Source organism: Corapipo altera, unplaced genomic scaffold (assembly GCF_003945725.1).
Source record: "Corapipo altera isolate COAL_440 unplaced genomic scaffold, ASM394572v1 2b, whole genome shotgun sequence".
Lineage (NCBI taxonomy): Eukaryota > Metazoa > Chordata > Aves > Passeriformes > Pipridae > Corapipo > Corapipo altera.
In genome coordinates, this window is record NW_020884874.1 from 28,417,513 (window position 1) to 28,438,661 (window position 21,149).

Sequence of the window (21,149 nt, forward strand, 5' to 3'; positions counted from 1 at the left end):
TCGGATGCGTTTTCTTCCCCAAAACAACACCCTCTATTAAGAGTGCGAAGAGGTAGAGACGAGTTACAAACAAGGAACATGCGAATAAAAGTTGGTGCGTGCTATTCACTCGGCAAAACCCACATTTGTGAGTTATAGAAAGGGAATAGATGAGTGAAGCCTCTCCATCCACCACCGCGCGATATCAGCCAGATGAGCTGGCGCGGGCAAGTTTGCTCTGCTCAGTTTCGAGTGACGAATGCAGGAGCACCGTCGTGCACAGCATTGGTGGTTCAGTGGTAGAATTCTCGCCTGCCACGCGGGAGGCCCGGGTTCGATTCCCGGCCAATGCAGTTGCTCCTTTTCTTCCTACTTTGTTTCTCTCCGCCTGTTTGTTTTTTTTTTTAACTCCCTTTTCCCCCCTTCCTTAAAATTTAAAACCAAACCGGATCATCGCTGTCACTAATAATGCTCAGACACCAACTTCTTGCCCCCCCCCCCGGCCGGGCAGACCTTCACCCCCGGCCTCGCCGGGCTGGAAGTGACGCAGCCGGATTTGCCTTCAAAAATTGCCGGCGGCAGGAGGGGGAGGTGGCGGGCAGGGCCGGGGGTGGGGTCGGGCGTCGCTGGAGGAGGAAGGGGGCGGAAGAGGTGGAGGAGTCGCAGTTGCTGCCGCTGTCGCCGCCGGTCCGAGCTCTGGAGAGGAGTAAGTGAGCGAGGGAGCCCCGCGGTACCTGCCCCGCGCCCGCCTGGCCGGGCGGGGCCGTGCGAGGCCGTGCGATGCCCCCGCTCGGCCCGGGCGGGGGCGATGCCCGGTCCCGCTCGGTGGGGGTCGCCCCGAGGGCTGCCGGGCGCCGGGAAGGCTCCGGCTCCTCCGTCCCGCGGCTGGAGAACGAGCGGCCCCGGTCGCTGCTGTCGGGACACCGGCCACCATTACACGGTGCTCGCCGGTGTTGTTGTGTCGAGGCTGTATCTCGCACGTGCTCGGCGCGGCATCGCCGTGGTGTCCCTGAAGCCATCGGGAGGGGAGGCTGCTCCCCGCAGGTGTGCGGCGGGGCGCTCCCTGCCCCGGGAATCCTCCTGGGTGGGCTGCAGGGCACCGCGGGCGCTGGTTCAGGCACGGAACTCTTGTTCCCACTTTTCCCTTCATCCTCCACCTGTTTTGTCGTTTTGTTTTGTTTTTTCTTAATGAAGTAGTTTGCAATCATCTGCAGTGATGTAAGTTTTCTCCCTAGATAGAGAGAAGCAATTCCACGTGTCCATTTAGCTGCAGACCCTTCAAAACTTTCTGAGAAATTTGCTAATTTAATATAGATCATCAAAAAGAATGCTAGCCCCCCATGAAATGGGGAGTAAGTAACGTGTTTAATCAAGTCTTTTGAAAGGCTTAGCCTGGAAAACATAAAATCATCTGCCACAAGTGTATCTCTGCCTAATGTTTGATTTATGTTTTTTTCTTATCCACGTCTAGGCATGCTTGTGTTCATGGTTGCTGGTGGTTCTTATTTTGCTACCATTATTGTTAAATACAATAAATGGATGAGAACCATTTTAATAAATCTGGCAACTCTTCTCTTTCCCAAGTAATTAACACAGTCACTTCTTGATAACAAATGTTGCTAGCCATGGATGTTATGAAGATGAGTATTAAACTAGAAGGGAGCTCCAAGGTGATGCCATCATGTAATCAGTAAAAATTGATTCCTGAAAGATGTTACTTTGGGGTGTTTTTTTCTCATCTGGCTTGCTGAGAGAACTTTGCAAAATTTACATGATTGCTTTGATGTCAGAGCCTGTATAGCAGGCTGAAATAATGGAAATATGTGCGCTCTGCCAAAATTCAGGCCCTGGCTTAGTCCAGATATTAAGGTTGGACTGAAAGACTCTTGGAAATATTTTCCATGTATGTCTTGTGCTGTTTGCCAAGTCAGCAAGTCCGCTGCAGTAATTTTGGAACTCCAACTTAAATCTTCACTTCCAACATCTGCATTATCAGTCTCTTGATTTTTAAGATTTGGGGGATTTCGTTGTGAAACACGATTGATGTTTGGTGTTTGGTTATAGTTTCCCAGATTCTAATGTATGACTGTGAGCAGAAATTAGTTGTAGTCATTCCTTATGATAATTTCTTAAAGTCCTTATGGAAAACATGAAGTGCCCCCAGTGTTTTCTTGATGGTTATCTGTTACCTTTCAAATGAAATACACAAATACGTTCCAAAACCTCATTCTCAAAAGTTGTAGGTATCTTGAACTTTGGTTAGGTTCAACCCTCTCTGCTCTTGGCTATTCTGTACTCAAGAAGTATTTTACGTCCTCTGAGCAAATGATAAAATGTAGAGATGAGTTAATTTCAAGGAACCTTATATGGCCATAGCTAGTGTAAAGAGTGATTATTGGAAAGTACGTGTTTGTACACAATGTAGAATTAAACTTGCCAGACAAAGTGCTTATTTTCCTTATATCCTGTACTGTAAACTTTATGAGCTCTTTACTATTTCAGTTGCTGTTGGAACATAGATAACTTCACTGGTCATGATTCAGGGAAAGGTCGTGGCTGATAAGTGCAGCCTTGCAGCTTTGACATCCTGTTACGTGATAACACCGAGTATTTGTAAACACATGTGGTATTACTAAGTATTGAACACATGTGATATTACTTTAAAAATTATTAAGTGGTCAGGATTAGTTTTGTGGGTGTTTTAATCCCTTCGGTTCTGGTTTAACTCTAGATTTGTGTATGCTCACGCCTCTCCCACATGTGTCTTACACGCTACTCTGAGCTGCCACAGCATATGGCAACTTTCTGCTGAAAACTTTAACCTAGTTTCAGATTAGTACTCTAACTTCTGTTTGTTTGTTTTTTTTCCTCTTAGAACTGCTTCAGCATCTTCACTTACAGGTGCAGCAAGCCCATGGATTAGTGTATCAGCTCTAAAACTGCCTGTGTTCAAGTGGCAGCATCAGTGGCATGTCCAGACATACGCAGAGCCAGCAGCTTTTTCTGCCTCACTTGTACACAAGAGCCTTGTATTTGGAAGCCACTTCAAGCTCTCCTGCTCTTATGAGTCAAGATGAAGCAACAAATTAAATTGGTTTTCTAGTTTCAACTAAATTCTTTTGCATTTTCAATACCACTCATGAAACAGATAGATTCGAATACCATTATAAACTTGAGTGAGCACCTTCCTTTTTTTTTTCCCTACATGAGTTGCTAGCTCATTCTGCTTATACTTCTGTTTCTACTTTCTGTACTTACTTTTTCTGCTTTTTCTAACCTGAAAATCTCATTAACTCTTTTATTATGTACAGTGCTATCATTTTGGTCCCAAGCTTTCGTATCTTTCTGACTTAGCCTCTTTAGGTTTTTTTTTTTTCCTTCTAGCTATTTTCAGATGAAAACTGATATTACAGGCTGTTTTGCTTGTGGGGTTTTTTTTCTCAATACATAAACAGAATTGCTGTTCCACTTGGATTGCTCTACAGCATTCAATGTAGAAAAAAAAGTTATCTGTGACCTCTCTTGGCTTTTAAAAGTCTAGTTTGGTTATAGTAACTTGCTGTTACTTGATTTTTAAACTGTTCATTAGCATCTTGCTCAACCTGTGATTTCAGTAGTGTTAATCATGGGTTTGAATTCTCAGGACAGGCAAACAGGTGTTTCTGGTAGGATGAGCAGAAGTGGAAAAGCTTGCTCCTAAATTTAGCAGGGAAAACTTTGGTAATATCTGTGTGATGATCCATACAGCAGTTGACAAACATCTTCAGGCTTTCTTCTCCTGAGGTTAAAACAAACAAAACTCCCAAGTCAAACTGTGTGTCCAAAGCCTAATTAGCCTGGGATATGTCAGCCTTTGTAGTTGCTGGTCACATTAACTGTATCAGCTTGTAGACATCATGGCCAGCTCAGCAAGTCTCTGGCCAGAGTGAGATTACATAATGTAGGTCCTATGATAGCAGGTTTCCAAGCTCAGCCCCACGGGTCCCTTCTGTATGGATGGGTGTAGGCTGTTGGAGGCCTGTCTTCAGCTCCCTTGCTGCTAGAGTTTTGCTGGTTTGGACTGAAAATTTTCACAGCAGCTATCTGCTCCAAGGGAAGGTGGGGAAGAAAGAGGAAGGAAGCAAAAAAGAGAAGGATGTTGGCTTGGGAATGCCTCAGCTGTGTGTCTGTGTGTAAAGCTACTTGGGAAGGGGACAGAAAAAGGAGTGCAAGTCTTAAAATGTTTGATTTGTACTTCACAGCCCCTCTTTACAGTGGAGAGCTAACATTTTAGTATTAGGTTGGCAGGTGTGTGCGAAGTGCAGCTTCTGAAACCTCTGATGTGGCCGAATTCGACCCTGACCTCATCTTGAAATGTGTTCAGTCTTAAGTCTATTTATTGCGCATGAGTACCTCTTACATTCTTTAAATAGTTGATCTGTATCAAGTATGCTTCATCCCAGGGCTTAGCTGTAATTGCTTGTCTGCAGTTGCTTCTTACTGGCACTGGGTACAGGTACCAAAATGAGAGCAAGATGACTCTCTTGCAGGCGTGTTTAATTGTTTATTTTATTGTTTTCTGTGCCTGGATAAGGAAGTAAAAGGAGAGTGGGGAAATTCTTGATGTGCAGGAGACAAGAAAAGCAGAGACAGTGAAGGTATCATAGAGAAGAAGGGCATGGGATGTATAAGAAACTTGTGAGAACATGGAACAACTGCTCCATGGACAGTGGCAACTGCAAAGAACAAGTCTACTGCTTCTACTTACTACTCTCTTTGTATAAATAATACTTCTGTGCTATTCTAATCTAAAAGTGCAGATTCTGCTAGTGCTGCAAAGTGAAAGTCGTCGCAATCATTGATGATAGCTCCAAAAGCCCACAAACTACTGCTACTGGTGGAGAAATGTAGTGTGGTTTGAACAATATGTTAAATAAAGTGGGTCATCACACATTACACATTTAATCGTACATTTCCTTACCTTTCAGTGCTAATTTAGCAGCCTCAATGTGTTTCAAGTGTTCCTTTTTAAGTGTAAAAATGAAGGTGATAGGAATGTGCAAGCTGGGCATAGAAGGTGTATATTTGTTTCAAACAAACATTAAATAAAATTCAAGAGTTGTAAAATCAAACTAATGGAAGAATAGTTTTTTCCACAAGGCAAAATAAGACTGTTAAAACTTACATGCATGGAATGTTAAGGCAAAAAAAATTGACAAAACTTAAGGCATCTGGAAAAGGGTTTGATTTGTTGTTTATTGGGAGTTTTTTTTAAACCATAGATGAGGACAGTGAAATACTAGTTTATCTTACAATAGAATGAAAAGGCAAGTAAGCATTTGTGGCTTGCAACAGTTGTATTTATATCTGCATATCTTGTATGGGCTTTTAACAGAATCTCCATGGCAAGAAACAATGCTGTGATGTGAAGAGTTTCATTTCTAGTAACAGAGCAACAATTACCATTTTATATGGATGACATTAATTTTAGGGCTTTTTTTTCTAACTAATACTTTTCCAGCTTCTATATTTTGATATGCTAAATGGGGCAATGAGCGTATGAAAATAGTTGCAAAAAATTGCTCTGCTACTGGGATTTTTTTTCTTTCCTTAATATCTTCTATTTTTTTCAGCTTCATGTTGAACATGAGCCTTGTTATGATCATTGAGAATGTAAAGTTGGCCCGTGAATATGCCTTACTGGGAAATTATGACTCTGCAATGGTCTACTACCAGGGAGTTCTTGACCAAATGAATAAGTATCTGTACTCTGTGAGAGATACCTATCTGCAGCAGAAATGGCAACAGGTAAATATTACTTTCCTGGGGCATTTTGTGGGATAAGCATTAAAGTAGCAAAAATTGCCACTCTTACTGTAAACAAAAGTATAAAAATACTTAAACGATTCTCTGATTAATTAGTGCTGTTATATATAGGCTTCTTTTTTATTATGTAGACTTATTTAAGTCATCTTTATGACTTCTTTCTCTGTCAGTGACAAAAAAGTCAATGGAACACAGCACTGGGGAGCCAGTGCACTCTGACTTGTCAGCTTCTTGCTGATGAGTGCCCCTGTAATGTTGAAGTTTTGTAGTCTGGTATCATTTGGGTCCTGTTTCCCTCAATGTTTTAGTATGACTAAGGTCCTTAATAGAAAGTGAGTTGTGGCTACCATGGTAATTTGTCCTTAACACAAACCAACATTTTTTTTCATTGATATTCAGTCTAATGAGTTGATACTTTTGATTGATATTTAATCTCTTAGGTTCTGTCATACTTGTTTAATATCCAAAATTTGTAAAAAAATCTCTTTTGTTAAATCCAAAATCTATTTGTTTATTCTTTAAATGTGCTGAGGAAGGCAGAAAAACCTCCTCAATATGTAATGTGCATAATTCTGGTTTATTGAAGTAGAATTAGGTAGCTCATTAAACCCTGTAGAATCTATCCAGGCATTACATGAGCTTGAACAGAGAACTGTTACAAACTTATTTCCAATGTGCTTAATCTCCTTTTTTTTTTTTTTCTTAATCAGGTTTGGCAGGAAATAAGTGTGGAAGCTAAGCATGTGAAAGATATAATGAAAACACTGGAGAGTTTTAAATTAGACAATACTCCATTGAAAGCCTCACAACAAGAATTACCAGCTCATGATGCAGAAGTCTGGTCTTTGCCAGTACCTGCTGAACGTAGGTAAGAGGAAACCTGAAGGCCTAAATTAATATTTATCAGGACAAAGTGTGCTTTGACTTCAGTCTGTTGTGGTGTCATTTTTGTTCTAGAACTTAGATATGTAATACTTGCAGCTTGCCACTGTTTGTAGTGAAGGAGATGCCAGAATGTTCTGAGGGTTTTGTCTTCCATGGCATGACTAATGTCAAGCTTCTTCCCCTCATTTAATAACTGGAACACTCCTAGCCAATTTCATTCAAACCTTCTGGAAGAATAGAGTCTGGGAGGTAGAACTTTCTTAGTGTTTTGAAGATTTCTAGAGAAAATATACAAACTCATGTTACTAAAAAAGGAAAGTCTTGAGAGAACTGTTTCTGTTCCATTTATCTTGCCAGCTGCTGAAGTAGTGAATTGTAGCAATATGAAAAAGCCACAGTGAAAACTTGGACTATATTGTGTTGGAATAACTGCAGTAAATTCCCATGCTGAGATAGCAGAACTCAAAAATTTAGGTGGAAATTAGATGTGGAATTGCACTATTCCTTTATTTTGAGCTTTGGAATGGCATTCAGAGGTGGCAAGGTGTTCACAAATATAACGGTAGGTTGGTAGATAGATAGTCCATTTGGAGAATGAAAATACTCTAACATGATCTTAGCATCAGCATATCCGTGTAGTCCAATATGCATTTTATCCTGAAGAGAGATGTACTGCTCTGACAAACTCACTGCTGTGAATCAGTTAAAGACAACTTCTGTGAAGATGCTGGATCTTTGACACATCTTAAATGATGTGTCAAATCACATCATCTAGTTTCAATAAGTGCTCTCCAAATACAGAGTCTTACATTTACTGTTCTCTGGAAATATCCCTGACCTTTTACCTTGACTCATAGCTTATTAATACAGGAATTTTAGGAAAACCCATGGGAAAAAGTGTATCTGAGCGTAACGGACACGTATAGAAAAGAAACTTAATTTTAAAAAAGAAATCCATAATACCAGTCATAGTATTGGTTTGTTCACGTGCTTCTAAAATTATTTTCGTTTCAAACAACTGGAAGCATCACATAGACTTTTTTTCTTTCAAAGGAAGTGGGTGTGAAAGGAAATGAAAGTAGAATTGTCATTCCCAAAAAACTTTTACATTTCTTTGTATAGGGAAGTGAGGACTGTTGTGGTAAGGAGAATTTTTGGTTTGTTTGTTATTTTTTTTCTAAGCTCTACAATACTAGAATTACTTTTACTGTTAGAATATGCAGGCAAGGAGCTTGTTTTAAGCAAATGAGCCCTGCTGAGTTTGTGACCAAGGGAAAATGAATTTTTAGTGACTATCTAGACTATCTAGACTATTTAGTGACTATCTTGTTTCTGACATTATCTTGAGCAAAAGGCTTTGCAGTTTGTAACCACTTGATATGTAGTGCTCACCAATGACTTTACACTGAGGCTTTTTGCATATGTTACAACCAATTAGACCTTCGCCAGGACCCCGAAAGCGTCAGTCTGTTCCATGCAGTGATTGCCGAGGTCACAGTAATCGTGTAAGTGCAGCTGTCAGAGGCCCTCACCGTCCATCCTCTCGAAATCCCAGTGATAAAGGGAAGGCAGTCCGCAGCCGGGAAAAAAAGGATCAACAAAATAAAGGAAAAGAGGAAAAGGTAAGCTTGCAAATAACTTCACGGAGTTGAAAAACTCAGTCTTTCTTTCTTCGTATTGAGTGTATTGTAGAATTAGATGCCTAAAAATATTTCTTTTGTTCAAGTCAGTGTGCCAATTTGAATCTCTCACCTTGTAAGGTGTCATTGCTTTGTGGACAGTGTTGGTTATGGATGAATTAGAAACAAACAGATGCTCTTCTGGAAGAAGTGATCTGGTAAATGTATCAGAAGGGAGGGTATCGAGAGGATGGAGCCAGGCTCTTCTTGGTGGTGCCAAGTGATAGGACGAGAGGCAATGGGCAGAAATGGATGCACAGGAAGTTCCACCTGAATATGAGGAAGAAATTCTTTGCTGTGCGGGTGACTGAGCACTGGAACAGATTGTCCAGAGGGGTCATGGAGTCTCCCTCACTGGAGATAGTCTGGAACTGTCTGGATGCAATCCTGTGCCATGTGCTCTAGGATGACCCTATTTGAGCAGGGAGGTTGGACCAGGTGACCCACTGTGGTCCTTTCCATCCTTACCCATTCTGTGACTTGTTTACTGCAACTTGGATATTTTAAACTGAGATTGACTCACTTCTTCCAAAGCACTTCAAGATTTATGTAATCCTAAAAGGAGAACTTTACTTTTTTTGTTTTGGTGGGGGTTTTTTGTTTATTGTTGTTCAGATCTGATGTTAGTTCTAGTTAGTTTTCAATTTAAAACAAACAAAAAACCAACATGCTTCATGAGAGAGAATAATCTATGATCTATTCTTTGAAATCAGACTGCTTTAATTTTTGCTTTGTATCTCCATAAATTTAGCTGATCACCAGAGTAAGAGATCATACAGAAGGCACTAGAATCGTAGTTTTCCAGGGTCTACATAAATCCAATCTCCATGTAATAGTTTGTTAGCTTCAGCAACCTTATGTTGTGGCAAGGTGTCATGGCCTGTGGAGATAGTACAGGGTGGAACTGTTTAGCTATGTAAGCTACTACTTTTATTAGGAGCTCACTCAGAATATACACACAGAGAGACCGGATAGGTCTTTTTTTCTTTTTTACAGTTGTTCTGTCATCACCAGTGCTTGCTGTTAAGTGTATAAAAAATGGGGTATGTCTAGTGCATTTTATTTCCTCTCAGTTGCATGGTCTCTGCTGTTTGAGCCCTTTCAACTGTGTAGCTTCTTTGCTTCGGCTCTACTGCAGAGCTGCTTCTCTGCTGTTCATGTCCATGCTTCTATATCAGTTAATTAGTTATTTTATTACTTCTGTGGTCTTCCTGCAGATCACCTTTGCTCATTCTATATGGAAATCATGCTTACTTTTTTTGTGTCCCATGTATATGGCACGTATATGACACTTTTGGGATACCTAGGTCAGTGTGACCTTAGGGTTCCAGTCTTACACATAATTTTGCCTTACCCAGCTACTGTCTCAGGTAGTTTTTGGTTTTTCTGGGAGAAGAGGCAAAAACTGTTAAGTGGGATAGCTGTATGCAGTTTTTATTAAGTACTAAGCCAGCAGTACAATATGCTGGCTTTAGAGAGAAGGAAATGGAACTGGGGCAGTACAGGAACCTGGGTGAAGCACACAGATCTTGCAGTGCAGCTGTAATACAAATGCTTTCATAATTTTTCATGCTGGTTTATGTTGCTGCCTTCTAGAAATACGACACTATTGTGGACTTGTTATAAAACCCATTAGTAGCATAACCATTGTTATGTATTTATGTTGTTTCCTTTATATGTAGAACAAATCCACATCTGAGATTTCAGAGTCTGAACCAAAGAAATTTGATAGTACTGGATACGACAAAGATTTAGTAGAAGCTTTGGAAAGAGATATAATTTCTCAGAACCCCAACATTCGATGGTAAGTTTGAGTACTGCTGCTAGTTTTTCTGAATTGTTGTTTCTGTTTCCTCGTATACAGTATGACAAGAATTAAGTATTTTAACATATACTTCCATGTAAAAAGTACCTACGGGTTTTCCTTACTGCTTTGAACAGGCATCTAAACTTCATAAGAAGTTTAATATTTTTAGAGCATCTTTTTTCCATGCATAGATTTGTAGAATAGTTTGGATTGGACAGGACCTTTAAAGATCAGCTAGCCCAATCCCCTGCCATGGGCAGGGATGTCTTTCCCTAGATCAGGTTGTGTAAAGCCCTGTCCAATCTGACCATAAAAAGCTTCTCAGACTTTTCTAAGAGACCTAAAATCTTGAGATACTCTTTTGCAGTGTAAAAGTTTCTAGTATCTGTCAGTGTCTCTTCATTTGAAAACCTGTTTTGCCACCCAGGGGCATATCAAGACAGAAAACTGTTTAACAAAGAAATTATGTCAACATAGGAACCCTTTGAAATGTTGCTGGATGTGATGTGGCTGCCAGTATAAAATATAACCCTGTGCCAGTACCTTTACATAAACGTGTTAAATATTAAACGTTATACAAAGGATGTTTTGTATTCCAAATGTTTTCAAGCTCAGGTGATTTTTTGAGGATTAAATGAGCAAAAATCTTCTGTCAAATAAAGTATGCTTTAAAAAAACTTAACACTCCCAGAAAAACTTGGTGTGCATGCAACTGTCATGTATTTCAGTTTAATATGTAAATACATGTTTCAGTTTTTATATGGAATCTTAAATTATGACTTCAGATTTGAAACTAATTCTCCATATAGATATGCTTTGAAACTAAAATATTATTTGGGCACATGCTGATAAGAGGAATGCCCTGAGAGATACCCTCAAGAAAATAAGACCAGCCTATAAAGTACCTAAGAATTAGTACATTTGTAACTCTGAAAAAGAATTCTGAAAGTTCTGTTTAATTCTGCTCCGTTTACTGGTCTTCAGCAAGTTGTTCTTGTAACAATGAAAGATGGTATTTAAGTTTCAGGGACACCCAATCTCTCGGCAAAAGAAGAAAGAATAATCTGTAGCTAGCATAAATTTAACCAACTTACTCTATTCTGCTTATCATTCTGTGAATGCCAACAGTGGTGCTCTAGTGAAATAGTTAATGTCCTTTTTTTTGTTGGATTTATGGGAGAGCCAATACATAACAATAAGTTTAATTGCGTAACTTTTTGAGCTGTGGACTGATTCTTTTGCATCCTGTCTGAATCTGTCAAACAACTTTCTCTTTCTTGTCAGGGATGACATTGCTGATTTAGTAGAAGCCAAAAAGCTGCTTAAGGAAGCTGTAGTTTTACCCATGTGGATGCCGGAGTTTTTTAAGGGAATTAGAAGACCGTGGAAGGTATGAAAAAGTCTGATCCTGTGATCATAATTAGCATTCTGAGATTGGATCTTGGCAGAACAAGAAATTTTGAGTATTTTTCCACTCTTTAGCAACAAAATTATGGTAAATAGTACCAACCAAATAAAGATGTCAGCCAGATACACACACTGTCTTCAGCTGTATTGTTTCGGGTGAGCAATAGTAATTAATACTTACCTTTGAATAACTTTTCAAGGGAAAGTTTACATCCATTGTTTTACTATTGCACTACTAAATGAACTAAATTTCTGTGCTTTGATTCTGGTCTTAAAAATGGTTCTTTTTATTTTAATAGGGAGTTCTGATGGTTGGTCCTCCTGGTACTGGAAAGACCCTCCTAGCAAAAGCTGTAGCCACTGAATGCAAGACTACTTTTTTCAATGTTTCTTCTTCCACACTTACCTCAAAATACAGAGGAGAATCTGAAAAACTTGTTCGTCTGCTGTTTGAAATGGTGATTGAAGTTTCTGAATATGAACAGTGAGATAATGAAGAAAAATCTCTTCCAGAATAGTGAAACCTTGCCAAGGTTTCAAACAGCATGCACAAACAACTCTCCAAACTTTCAAATGCTTTATGCCTTTCTGATTTGCCTGTTTACATTTCAGGATTATTCCTAAATAGCTTTATAAAAGCTGAAAAATTAGGTCATGTTTTAATTTCAGGACTAGCTTGCTACATTAGAGGGAGCTCGCTGTAAGTTAATGAGTGATGCAGAATGTACTTGAATATAAAACTAAGATGAAATTAATTGCTTTCTGGGTCTGAACCCAATTTAGGCTTTGTGTGTTTTGTTGTTGTTATGGGTGGGTTTTCGGGGTTTTTTTATGCTTAGAATAAGTGGACTTCCAAACTGTAGTTGGCTTCAGAGCACATAAGACTTGAAATTGGCTCAGAAAATAGTAATTTCTTTTTTTTTTTTTTTTTTTTGTCATGTGTTACCAGGTTCATATGCAGTGTTTGTTAGGGTGTCCAGTTCTGGGGAGGGGCAGCAGAGTTGCAATTACAGTAGTCAGGTCAGGAAATAAAAGATCTTTTACACAGTAGTTTGATAGGCATGATATCAACTCATTTAATATGATTGATCAAAAATGTATGTACACAATGAATACTATCTCAACTGTTTTAAGACAGTAGCCTTTATTATTGTGGATCCTTGTCTTTGACTTCCCTTGTTTTCAAAAGGGTCAGAGTTATTTTGCAGTTGACCTGGTTCTTGGACAGGTTCCATGTCATGGTGTCCCAGCATAACATTCCTTCTTGCTCCAACTGAAATCTTATTCAGGCATTCTGTGATGACTTTCACAGTTATAAATGTTAGTCCTAACGTGGAAAACTGTGTTTAGCTCATTAAATGTTTGTTTATAGCCCTAACAATTACAGGACTTTGCCAAAAGCTGTTCTGCTCAAATGCACAGCTGCTCTATACCAGTGTGCAGTGGTCCAAGAGAGGGAAGATTGGGAATTGTTTGATACTTATGAGCTGATTGAATGGGGTAAATATGTCTTTACTCAAGTCTGAATATGCTGCTCTTAAATGGGAGTAGACTGCTACTTCAGCTTCCACTTTGTCTTTGCTTTCTTTAGGCTCGATTTTATGCCCCAACAACTATATTTATTGATGAGATAGACTCTATCTGTAGTCGAAGGGGAACTTCGGAGGAGCACGAAGCCAGCCGACGTGTGAAGGCAGAGCTGCTGGTTCAAATGGATGGTAAATAACCTGATTACTGGGAGGTGCTGGACTGGAGGAAACTTGAGGGACCCAAAAAAAACCCCCACATTGAAAACTTCATTCTTCAGAAGCAGTTTTGTCAAAGCCTTACATAGAATTGGGTTAGAGATCTACAAGTGCACTACTCCAACCATTGGTGTGGAAGGAAAAATTATTTAATAGTCTTTTAGCTTCTGAGCTATGACCTTATATTAGTGACCCAGAATAATGAAGTTTCAGTGGAAAATACAAGATTTCAAAACAGCAGAAGAAAAAAAAAGTATTAACTGTTTCTCTCAATCTTTGCCTAGCATATCACTCACTTCTCCAAAACCAAGTAGAAAGTGTTTCAAAAGAACTGCCACCTGTTCCAATTTAAACTTCAAAGGCAATCAGTACACTTAACTTCTTTGGGATCTCTTTTTCTCTTAAAGATACAATCAAAAAATGAAGACTTTTTGTATAGAAGCTGTTTAGAGAGTTTTCATTTTAGAACACTGAGTTTATTACAGCTATTTGGTTAATATTTCACAAATCAGCAAAGTTTAAAAGTAGGTAATACAGTGCAAAGTTTCTGTAGAGGTATCCTTTTTATACTCTTGTGAGCAGAGAGAAGGAAAGGAGTAAATGAAAAGTGCTACTCTGTGGGATGATTTGTGATAGAATTCCATGAATCGCAACATCTGTGTATTTATTTCTCAGTCTCTGATGTTGATACCCTTTTATGTTTGATTTTAAATAGCAGCAGAGCTGTAGTACTGTTCTCATGTCAAGGATGTACATAATCTGAATTTATTAGTAGAAACTATTTGAATCCTTTTACTTGAGCATTCATAAATGGTGTTTTATCTGCAGATTCTCTGGCAGACTAGGTACAATGCCTATCCCATGGCCCAATCCTATAATTATAAACAAAAACAGTAAATGCAAAGAGTAGCAAGTTTAATGAAATTAACTTCTTCCTGTTCCAGCAGATTCATGGTGTTTAGAAAGTGGGGTGGTCTCCCTGTCTCTGAGAAGTTGTGATTTAGTCCACCCAATTTAAACATTAACTCCAGCAGTTTGTAAGAATCCATGTGTATATATGAAACCTTTGGCCTGAATTCAGAACTGAAGAAAATTTGTAGGGAAGTAATACTGCTCTTGTGTGGCTGTTAGTGAATACTGTGGGGGGATGTCTGTTTTAGAGTGTAGTGATGGTTCTGGAGAGTTGTTTTGTTTTTCCTCACATGCTCTTAGAAGATGTTGATATGAAAACTGAAATGCTCTAATGGCAGAAATGCATACAACTCTGCTGTAAAACCATTCTAACCATGATAGAGAGGAACTTCCTGATCTCAGCAGTGGCCTATGCCACTGCTCCTGTTTAAACCAAGTTTCCATTTATGTATGCAGACTGTCATAGAGATGAAAAAGCGAATTCTGTTGCGCTTGGCGAGTCTGTTATGCTTGGACTCACCAAAGTGCAATAGAGTAACTGCTTTAATATTATAGAACCATGGATACTGTTCTCTTTGTACATGAAATTTCTATGTATGTTTTACTTTCTTTTTCTCTGTTGCAGGTGTCGGAGGGGCTACTGAAAATGATGATCCTTCTAAGATGGTCATGGTACTTGCTGCTACTAATTTTCCTTGGGATATTGATGAAGCCCTAAGACGGAGACTAGAAAAGAGAATTTACATTCCTTTACCATCAGGTATGAAGAGTTGGGGAGAGGAGTGGTTAAAAAGACAAAAATCTAAACTTTATCAATATTCCTTTAGTTTTGATTGCCCGATTTAAAAGTCTAGTTGATACATGTAAGCAAATTCACTTACAGATTCAGGACCAGGTGAAACCTAAACATGAAATTTACCTTTATAGCAAATACACCATCCTTTTTCTCATTCTTCCCTCTTATCCCTCTTCAGTTTATTATTTATCTGCAGAGAGCAAATTGTATAGTCTCAATTTTCTTTCATTAGCAAAAGGTAGAGAGGAACTCCTAAAAATAAATCTGCGAGAGCTGGAACTGGCTGATGATGTTGACCTTGCAAACATAGCTGAGAAAATGGAAGGTTATTCAGGTGCAGACATCACCAATGTATGCAGGTAAGTTAACGTTGCATCATTTGTGTTACTATCGCTGCACACTGCAAGAAAACTGTTTGTAAGGTATCCAAGTTGCATGATTAAAGTTGTTGGATAAAAATGGACTGTAACTTGTCTTTTATGTATGGCTAAAAGGTGGAATACTGCGTTAATATTTACCTAAGTTTCCATTTGAAGAGCAGTCAGTAATTTAAATAAGCCATGATTTAGGTAAAATTCCGCGTTCTTTCATGTAGACTAAATTCCTTGCATGAGGAATATCCACAGGATGGTAAACTTTAACTTGTAGATTTGCAGTCATTCCACTGGGGTTACACTTCTGCAGAAATTCATATGTAGAGAGGTGATAGTGGCAGTGGCCAGAGTACCTAAGTAACAACACAGAGCATTCTTCCTTCATGACACAGAAAAGGTGTTGTGTGGTGGTACAAGAGCTCTGTACTCAGCACAGTGACTATTGTGATGAGGCTGACCTAAGCTGTTTTTTTTCTACCTCCTCCATTTCTCCTTCTTCTCCATACTGTTGACATACAATCATTTGTGAGCCTGTTCTCTAACCTAGATTGCTGAAATAATTGACTAAAAATACCTTCTAACCCTTCCTCTATATTTTCTTTCAAAAACTGAAAAGGAGAGGACTGATCTTCAGTCATGTGGTTTACATCAAAAGACTTGCACTGGCACAGTTGCAGCAGTGGCAACTTATGGAATTGCCAGGAAGGGACAGGGAACTGAAGCTTTTTAAGATGATGATGTCATCTGATAAGCACCTGTGTAATGATGCTTTCAGGCTTTGGAGGTAGCACTGTGGTGTGGCAGGGCAAGGCTTGAGCTCCTCGTTGTGCCAGCCAACTCTTGTGGTGCTGTACATTGAACAGGAGGAGAGAGCTGTTCTGGATTAAAAACACCTTCTCATTATTTCCTCAAATGCGAATCTGTTTCTCGCCTAGATTCCTAATAAGGCTCTGCAAACATGTGTCAGCACAGCTGAGAGGACAATATGCTGTGCCACAGGGATGAATGCAAGTAGCCTGTACACAAAACTGCCACCAAAGGCTCTATCAGCAGGGTCGCTTAAGGCTGAACTAAGAATATGGAGCCTCAGTACGGCTTCCTGAACAAACCTTGGGCAGTGTCTGGGAAAAGAATGGTATGTTAGTTGCTTTGAATCTGTGTTGTGCAGATTTGTTTCATTTGTAGGTTTGTGAGATGAATTTGTGGTGTTCTTTTGATCGGTCTTGGTGTTGGTTGCGCTCTGAAAGGAGCTTGTGCTAATAGGTTCACGTCATATAAAAGAGTTTATTTGGTCTGCTACTTTGTGCATTTTAGCTGTACTTTGTCTCCTCAGGTCTGTTCAGTGGTTTTTTGTGATTAATTTTAGACTGAATATCAATACATTTGTTTAAAAGTCAGAATACTTTTAATATTTTTCAGTTAATTACATATGTGTATATATATATGCACACACTGTTACTTCTGATTTTTTTACCTAAAATCCCTTTGTACAAATACTGTTAAACAAAACAAAAGCAAACCAAAAGATGAAAAAACTAAGAAGAAACACCTGAGTCTTTCATTTGTGGCAGTCTTCTAAGTGATAACTGAGGTGGCAGCAAGCATAAATCCAGATGAACTGAGGTTTGGATTCACATGATTTGAAATTACTTAGGAAATACTCATATTAGCCTGTGTATTTACACTTTTTTCATAGTGTCAGGAGAAACAGCTCTTGGATACGATTGTTTCATTAACACTGAGTCAGAAAGACGTGGCTGATTTAAGTGCTTTTGTATGGTTCAGACTCACAGTATGTAAGCATAGTGAATTTCAAACCTGTAGACTGTGACAGTCCTTGCTAGTGCCACAAGCAAAACCAAAGAAAAAGTGGCCCAAGACGAGGTTTACTGAAATTACTCCCCCATCTTAAAGAAATTGAAGTTCAGAGTTTGCTGAGCCAGAGTGAAAATCAGTCAGAGGTTACAGTATAGTTTCTAATAGTCAGCATATAACCATGGGAAATGAAGGCAAGACTTTATTTTAAAATGACATTCAGGGAATGCAAAATGCATCTGAATTGCGTGTTAGATTGAGTATGAATTGACTTTGAATCGTTGTTTTGAGAGGGCTGTGAATGTTGAAAGGCCTTTTGAACAGAACTGGCCCCTGCTGCATCTTTCAAGTGGGTGGCTGCTTGTTTTTTTTGAATACAGTTTTGATGCTTCTCCGGGCACCAAGAATGCGTTTGAGAAAGCACTGAGAGTTCATGTTGGAATGACTGTCGATAAAATGACTTTACACAAGGAAGTGGTGGCAGCTGCACTTCAGTTGTCTGGGTGTGTTGAGGTGTGGTGGGCTTGTTGGTTTGGTTGGTTGGGTTGGTTTTGCTGGATTTTTTTTTTTTTTTTAACTGCTGTATGGAAGCAAATTAGATGCATGGAATGCTCCCCCTCACCATTGTGTAACACTGGCTTTTAGTTCACAAATGATGTTATAACAGCAAAGCATGGTGATATTTGGCTAAGATGGAATTCAACAAGGCAACTTCTTGGGGTTGTTCTGAAATTCTAGTTCCCGTGTTATGCATTTTAATTTATTAATTAACAGTTATTTAGTATATTCATGAAGTCTGTCAGTTATGATTTTCTGTAGGGGTGGGGTTGGTACTAAAACAGAATATGCTGAAACCATCTTTCTAAATCCTCCTAGAACACAATGTGCAAGTTTTTTCTCTTTGGATTCTCACCTGTTAATGTGATATGATACACTGTTGTCATATCAGTGGGATTACCCTTCCATTTTTTTACTACTAGACAAATAAGCAGCATTTTCTTATAAGCTATATAACGATGAATTAGGAGGAACTTTAGTCTCACAGTGTTATCTATCACCTCACCAGCTCACCACCTGCTGCTACTAGATTTACTGCTGGAAATCTAAATGCAGTCAAACCTAATGCAGAAAGAAAATGACACACTTATGCTCGTTGAGGCCAGAAGTTTGAGGAGCTACAGATGAACAGATTTTGTCATTTAGCATTTTGCTGGTTGGAGGTAGATACTGTTGACTGTCTTTGAAGCGGGTTTCCTGTTCAAACCAGGAAACATTCAAAATGCTCTGGCTACTCCTGCTATGTCTAGGAGGAGTGAAATTGTTACTTTTGCCTTGTTTCTGTTTAAAAGTACAATAAACAGCGGCTACATCATAGGCATTAGATAAACCGGTTAATCATCACCTCTTTTGCCTAGTCTGTGAGTACTAGCTATTCAGACATCCAGTGAGGATAAATCCATGTCTGAAAAATGTGGATAGCATTTGGAGATCTTGATATAAAAATTTACAGTTCTTTATTCTATCTTTTTGAATGCAACAGCTTAACTGGAATGGCATGTTGAGCCTTTCAAACGACTGAACTCACTGTCCTGCATTGAGTAAACATTTATTTCTTTTTATTTCTTACCTTCCTGAATAGAGATGCATCATTGATGGCTATGAGAAGGCGTATTGAAGGCTTGACACCAGAAGAAATAAGAAATCTTCCCCGAGATGAAATGCACATGCCAACAACTATGGAAGACTTTGAAATAGCTTTGAAGAAAGTTTCTAAATCGGTATCTGCTGCGGACATTGAGAAATATGAGAAATGGATAGCTGAATTTGGATCATGTTGAGTTGTCTTCTCTTGAAGAAGCCACTTTATGTCTTAAAACAGCTTTAGATGTGGTGTTTCAGTGCACTGTGTGCTCTTTTTAACTTTTGTAATTTAAGAGCAACAGATGTCTCAATAAATTTTTTTTTAAATGCAAATTTTGTCTAGCTCTCTTTTAACTTGCTCAAAAGTCACCAGTTTTTCTCAAATGCTGATGGTATCTGCTTTGATTTTCAAGATTACTTAAATTTAATATTAGAACTCTCATATCAGAGTATTTACTCTTAAAATGTTGCTGTAACACCAAAAAAAAACCCCAAAAACAAACTAGCCCTGCTAAATGAGTAAGGGATGCTGAGAACTGGGAAACAGGAAGAAGGAGTTGGTTACAAAGACAGTTTTCCTATCTGATCTTGGAGAATTCTACCCTCAAACTGTTTCTAAGGTATTAATAAGGAACCTGTGCAAAGGCTGAGATGTGGAACAGCAGCCCTTGTGCTGTAACACTTAATAGAGTCAACTGAAGTTTAAGCAAGGGGTAGGATCATTGTGGGTTTACGGTGTCTGTTAAATGATATTAAAATACATCCAGCCAGAGTTAACTAACTCTGTGTGGCCAGTGGTGATGCTGAGTCACATGCGAAGTCTCCTTGTAAGTCTAAGAGGAAACAAAATGTTTCTGACATTAATTCTGAAATATGTTTTTCTTCCTTGACTGTATGGTACTGTAAGGCTCAGAACTCTAGACTGGTAGGTTGGGTCCTGGCTTACACGTTTATTCTGGTAAGGCTGTTCTGATAAGGCATCATGTGTTACATTTGTGCTCAATTGATAATCCCTGACTTAACAGTTGACAAAAAATCTAAATTCTCTTTTTTCATTACTTGGTAAGTAGAATGTAGAAGCAGTTCTCTGAGAATGGTTCTACGGTGACCATCTAGGTAATAATTTTAGATTTTTCCTACAATGGTAATTGTAACTAAAACAGCTATAAATTCTATCCATCTGCTACAACTTTGGAAACACTTCTTTCTGCTAGCTCCTCCCAGAGCAGGCAGCTGTAGTTCTGCTCACAGATAAACTTTTATGCTTTTTCATGAATCAAACAGGTCCAGACTTGTTTCAGATGGTAGATACATGCTATACAAAACTGGCTGTGGAATTCCTGCTCATGTGTCTCTTTAGATGCTGCAAGGCAGCCAGGAAGGACAAATGGTAATAAAAAGTTGCAGTCTGAGTAGGAGGCAAGTTCATCTCAAAGATAGAGTTGTGTAAATGCCATTATTGTGAACATCATCTATGTACTTAAAATTCATCACTATGTTGTAAGTGACAGCTGGACACACTGAAAAGGGACTTCCAGCAGTGTCAGCTATGAGATGCTCTAGTAAAACACTAAGATCTTGTGAGAGTTCCTGCACCCCTGAGGGAACCTGGCAGAAATGAAGGAAAGAAGTTCAGGTGAGTACAAAAGTGTGTGCATTTATACTTCCATTTCCAAAGTGGAAAACTGATTTACTTCTTTCATTTCAAATGGATAGCCTTGTGTGTCAGAGTTAAGAAAATTATAATTATGTGGTATTTTGAAGAAGTGGGTTCTCTTACTACTTATTTTTGTGGTTTTATGTTAGGATGAGAGTGGACCTGTTAACTGTGTTGCAGGAGGAGATTTCTTCTCATAATTCATTGCAGGCAAACCAAAATACTCAATCTGTCCCCCAAGTAAGAAGGGAAAGGAGGCAAGCTTTGATCCTTGGAAGCAGTCCAGTAAGGGGCCGCTTAGACTGAAAGTGTGATATATTTTGAGAACTCCTACAGTAAACCTCACTTAAAAAGCAATAGTTTAGTTCTCAACCAGCCCAGTTCGCTCTGAACAAACAAAATGAACACCTCTGTAACACGTGCTAGAGGCTAAATTTGTAGCTCAGAGGTTCATTTTGTTTTGGAACACACAATATGGTGATACATGGTTGCAGTGAGAGCCACAGTTTGTGAGGAGGTAAGAGATGCTGCTGTTCCTAAAAAAACCAAGGGGTTTTTTTGATAGTTGGGAGGTTTTTGGATTTTTTTCAGTACCCTGTCCCCCCACTTTCTTTTCCCTAGCAGGCACATGTATTCTTATCAGTTCA

The 21,149-nt window shown here is 39.1% G+C and overlaps 1 protein-coding gene and 1 non-coding gene across 4 annotated transcripts; both read left to right on the forward strand.

Annotated features, from left to right (window-relative positions):
- Window positions 1-261: 261 nt before the first annotated feature.
- TRNAG-GCC lies at window positions 262-332 on the forward strand. The gene has a single exon. It is a non-coding gene; the product is annotated as a tRNA-Gly (tRNA).
- Window positions 333-600: 268 nt separating this feature from the next.
- On the forward strand, window positions 601-19,178 carry KATNA1 (katanin catalytic subunit A1). 3 transcript variants are annotated; one of them, XM_027634169.1, is made up of 12 exons: window positions 601-685; window positions 2,855-3,155; window positions 5,592-5,766; window positions 6,495-6,652; window positions 8,108-8,291; window positions 10,031-10,152; window positions 11,440-11,545; window positions 11,862-12,020; window positions 13,154-13,280; window positions 14,845-14,979; window positions 15,248-15,374; window positions 18,844-19,175. In XM_027634169.1, the coding sequence occupies exons 3-12, from the start codon at window positions 5,596-5,598 to the stop codon at window positions 19,040-19,042; spliced, it is 1,488 nt and encodes a 495-aa protein (XP_027489970.1). In that variant the 5' UTR covers window positions 601-685; window positions 2,855-3,155; window positions 5,592-5,595; the 3' UTR covers window positions 19,043-19,175. The 3 variants fall into 3 exon arrangements, 2 of the variants coding, with proteins under 2 accessions (XP_027489970.1, XP_027489969.1); XR_003526125.1 differs by lacking the exon at window positions 2,855-3,155 and adding an exon at window positions 16,325-16,524 and having other exon boundaries at window positions 605-685; window positions 18,844-18,949; XM_027634168.1 differs by lacking the exon at window positions 2,855-3,155 and having other exon boundaries at window positions 605-685; window positions 18,844-19,178.
- The last annotated feature ends 1,971 nt before the right edge of the window (window positions 19,179-21,149 follow it).

Excerpts from the sequence above, each read along its gene's own strand:
- KATNA1 (XM_027634169.1), top strand. The coding sequence starts at position 5,596 with ATGTTGAACATGAGCCTTGTTATGATCATTGAGAATGTAAAGTTGGCC. Across the intron at positions 8,292-10,030 it reads ATAAAGGAAAAGAGGAAAAG|AACAAATCCACATCTGAGAT; the intron begins GTAAGCTTGCAA and ends CTTTATATGTAG. Across the intron at positions 13,281-14,844 it reads GCTGCTGGTTCAAATGGATG|GTGTCGGAGGGGCTACTGAA; the intron begins GTAAATAACCTG and ends TCTCTGTTGCAG.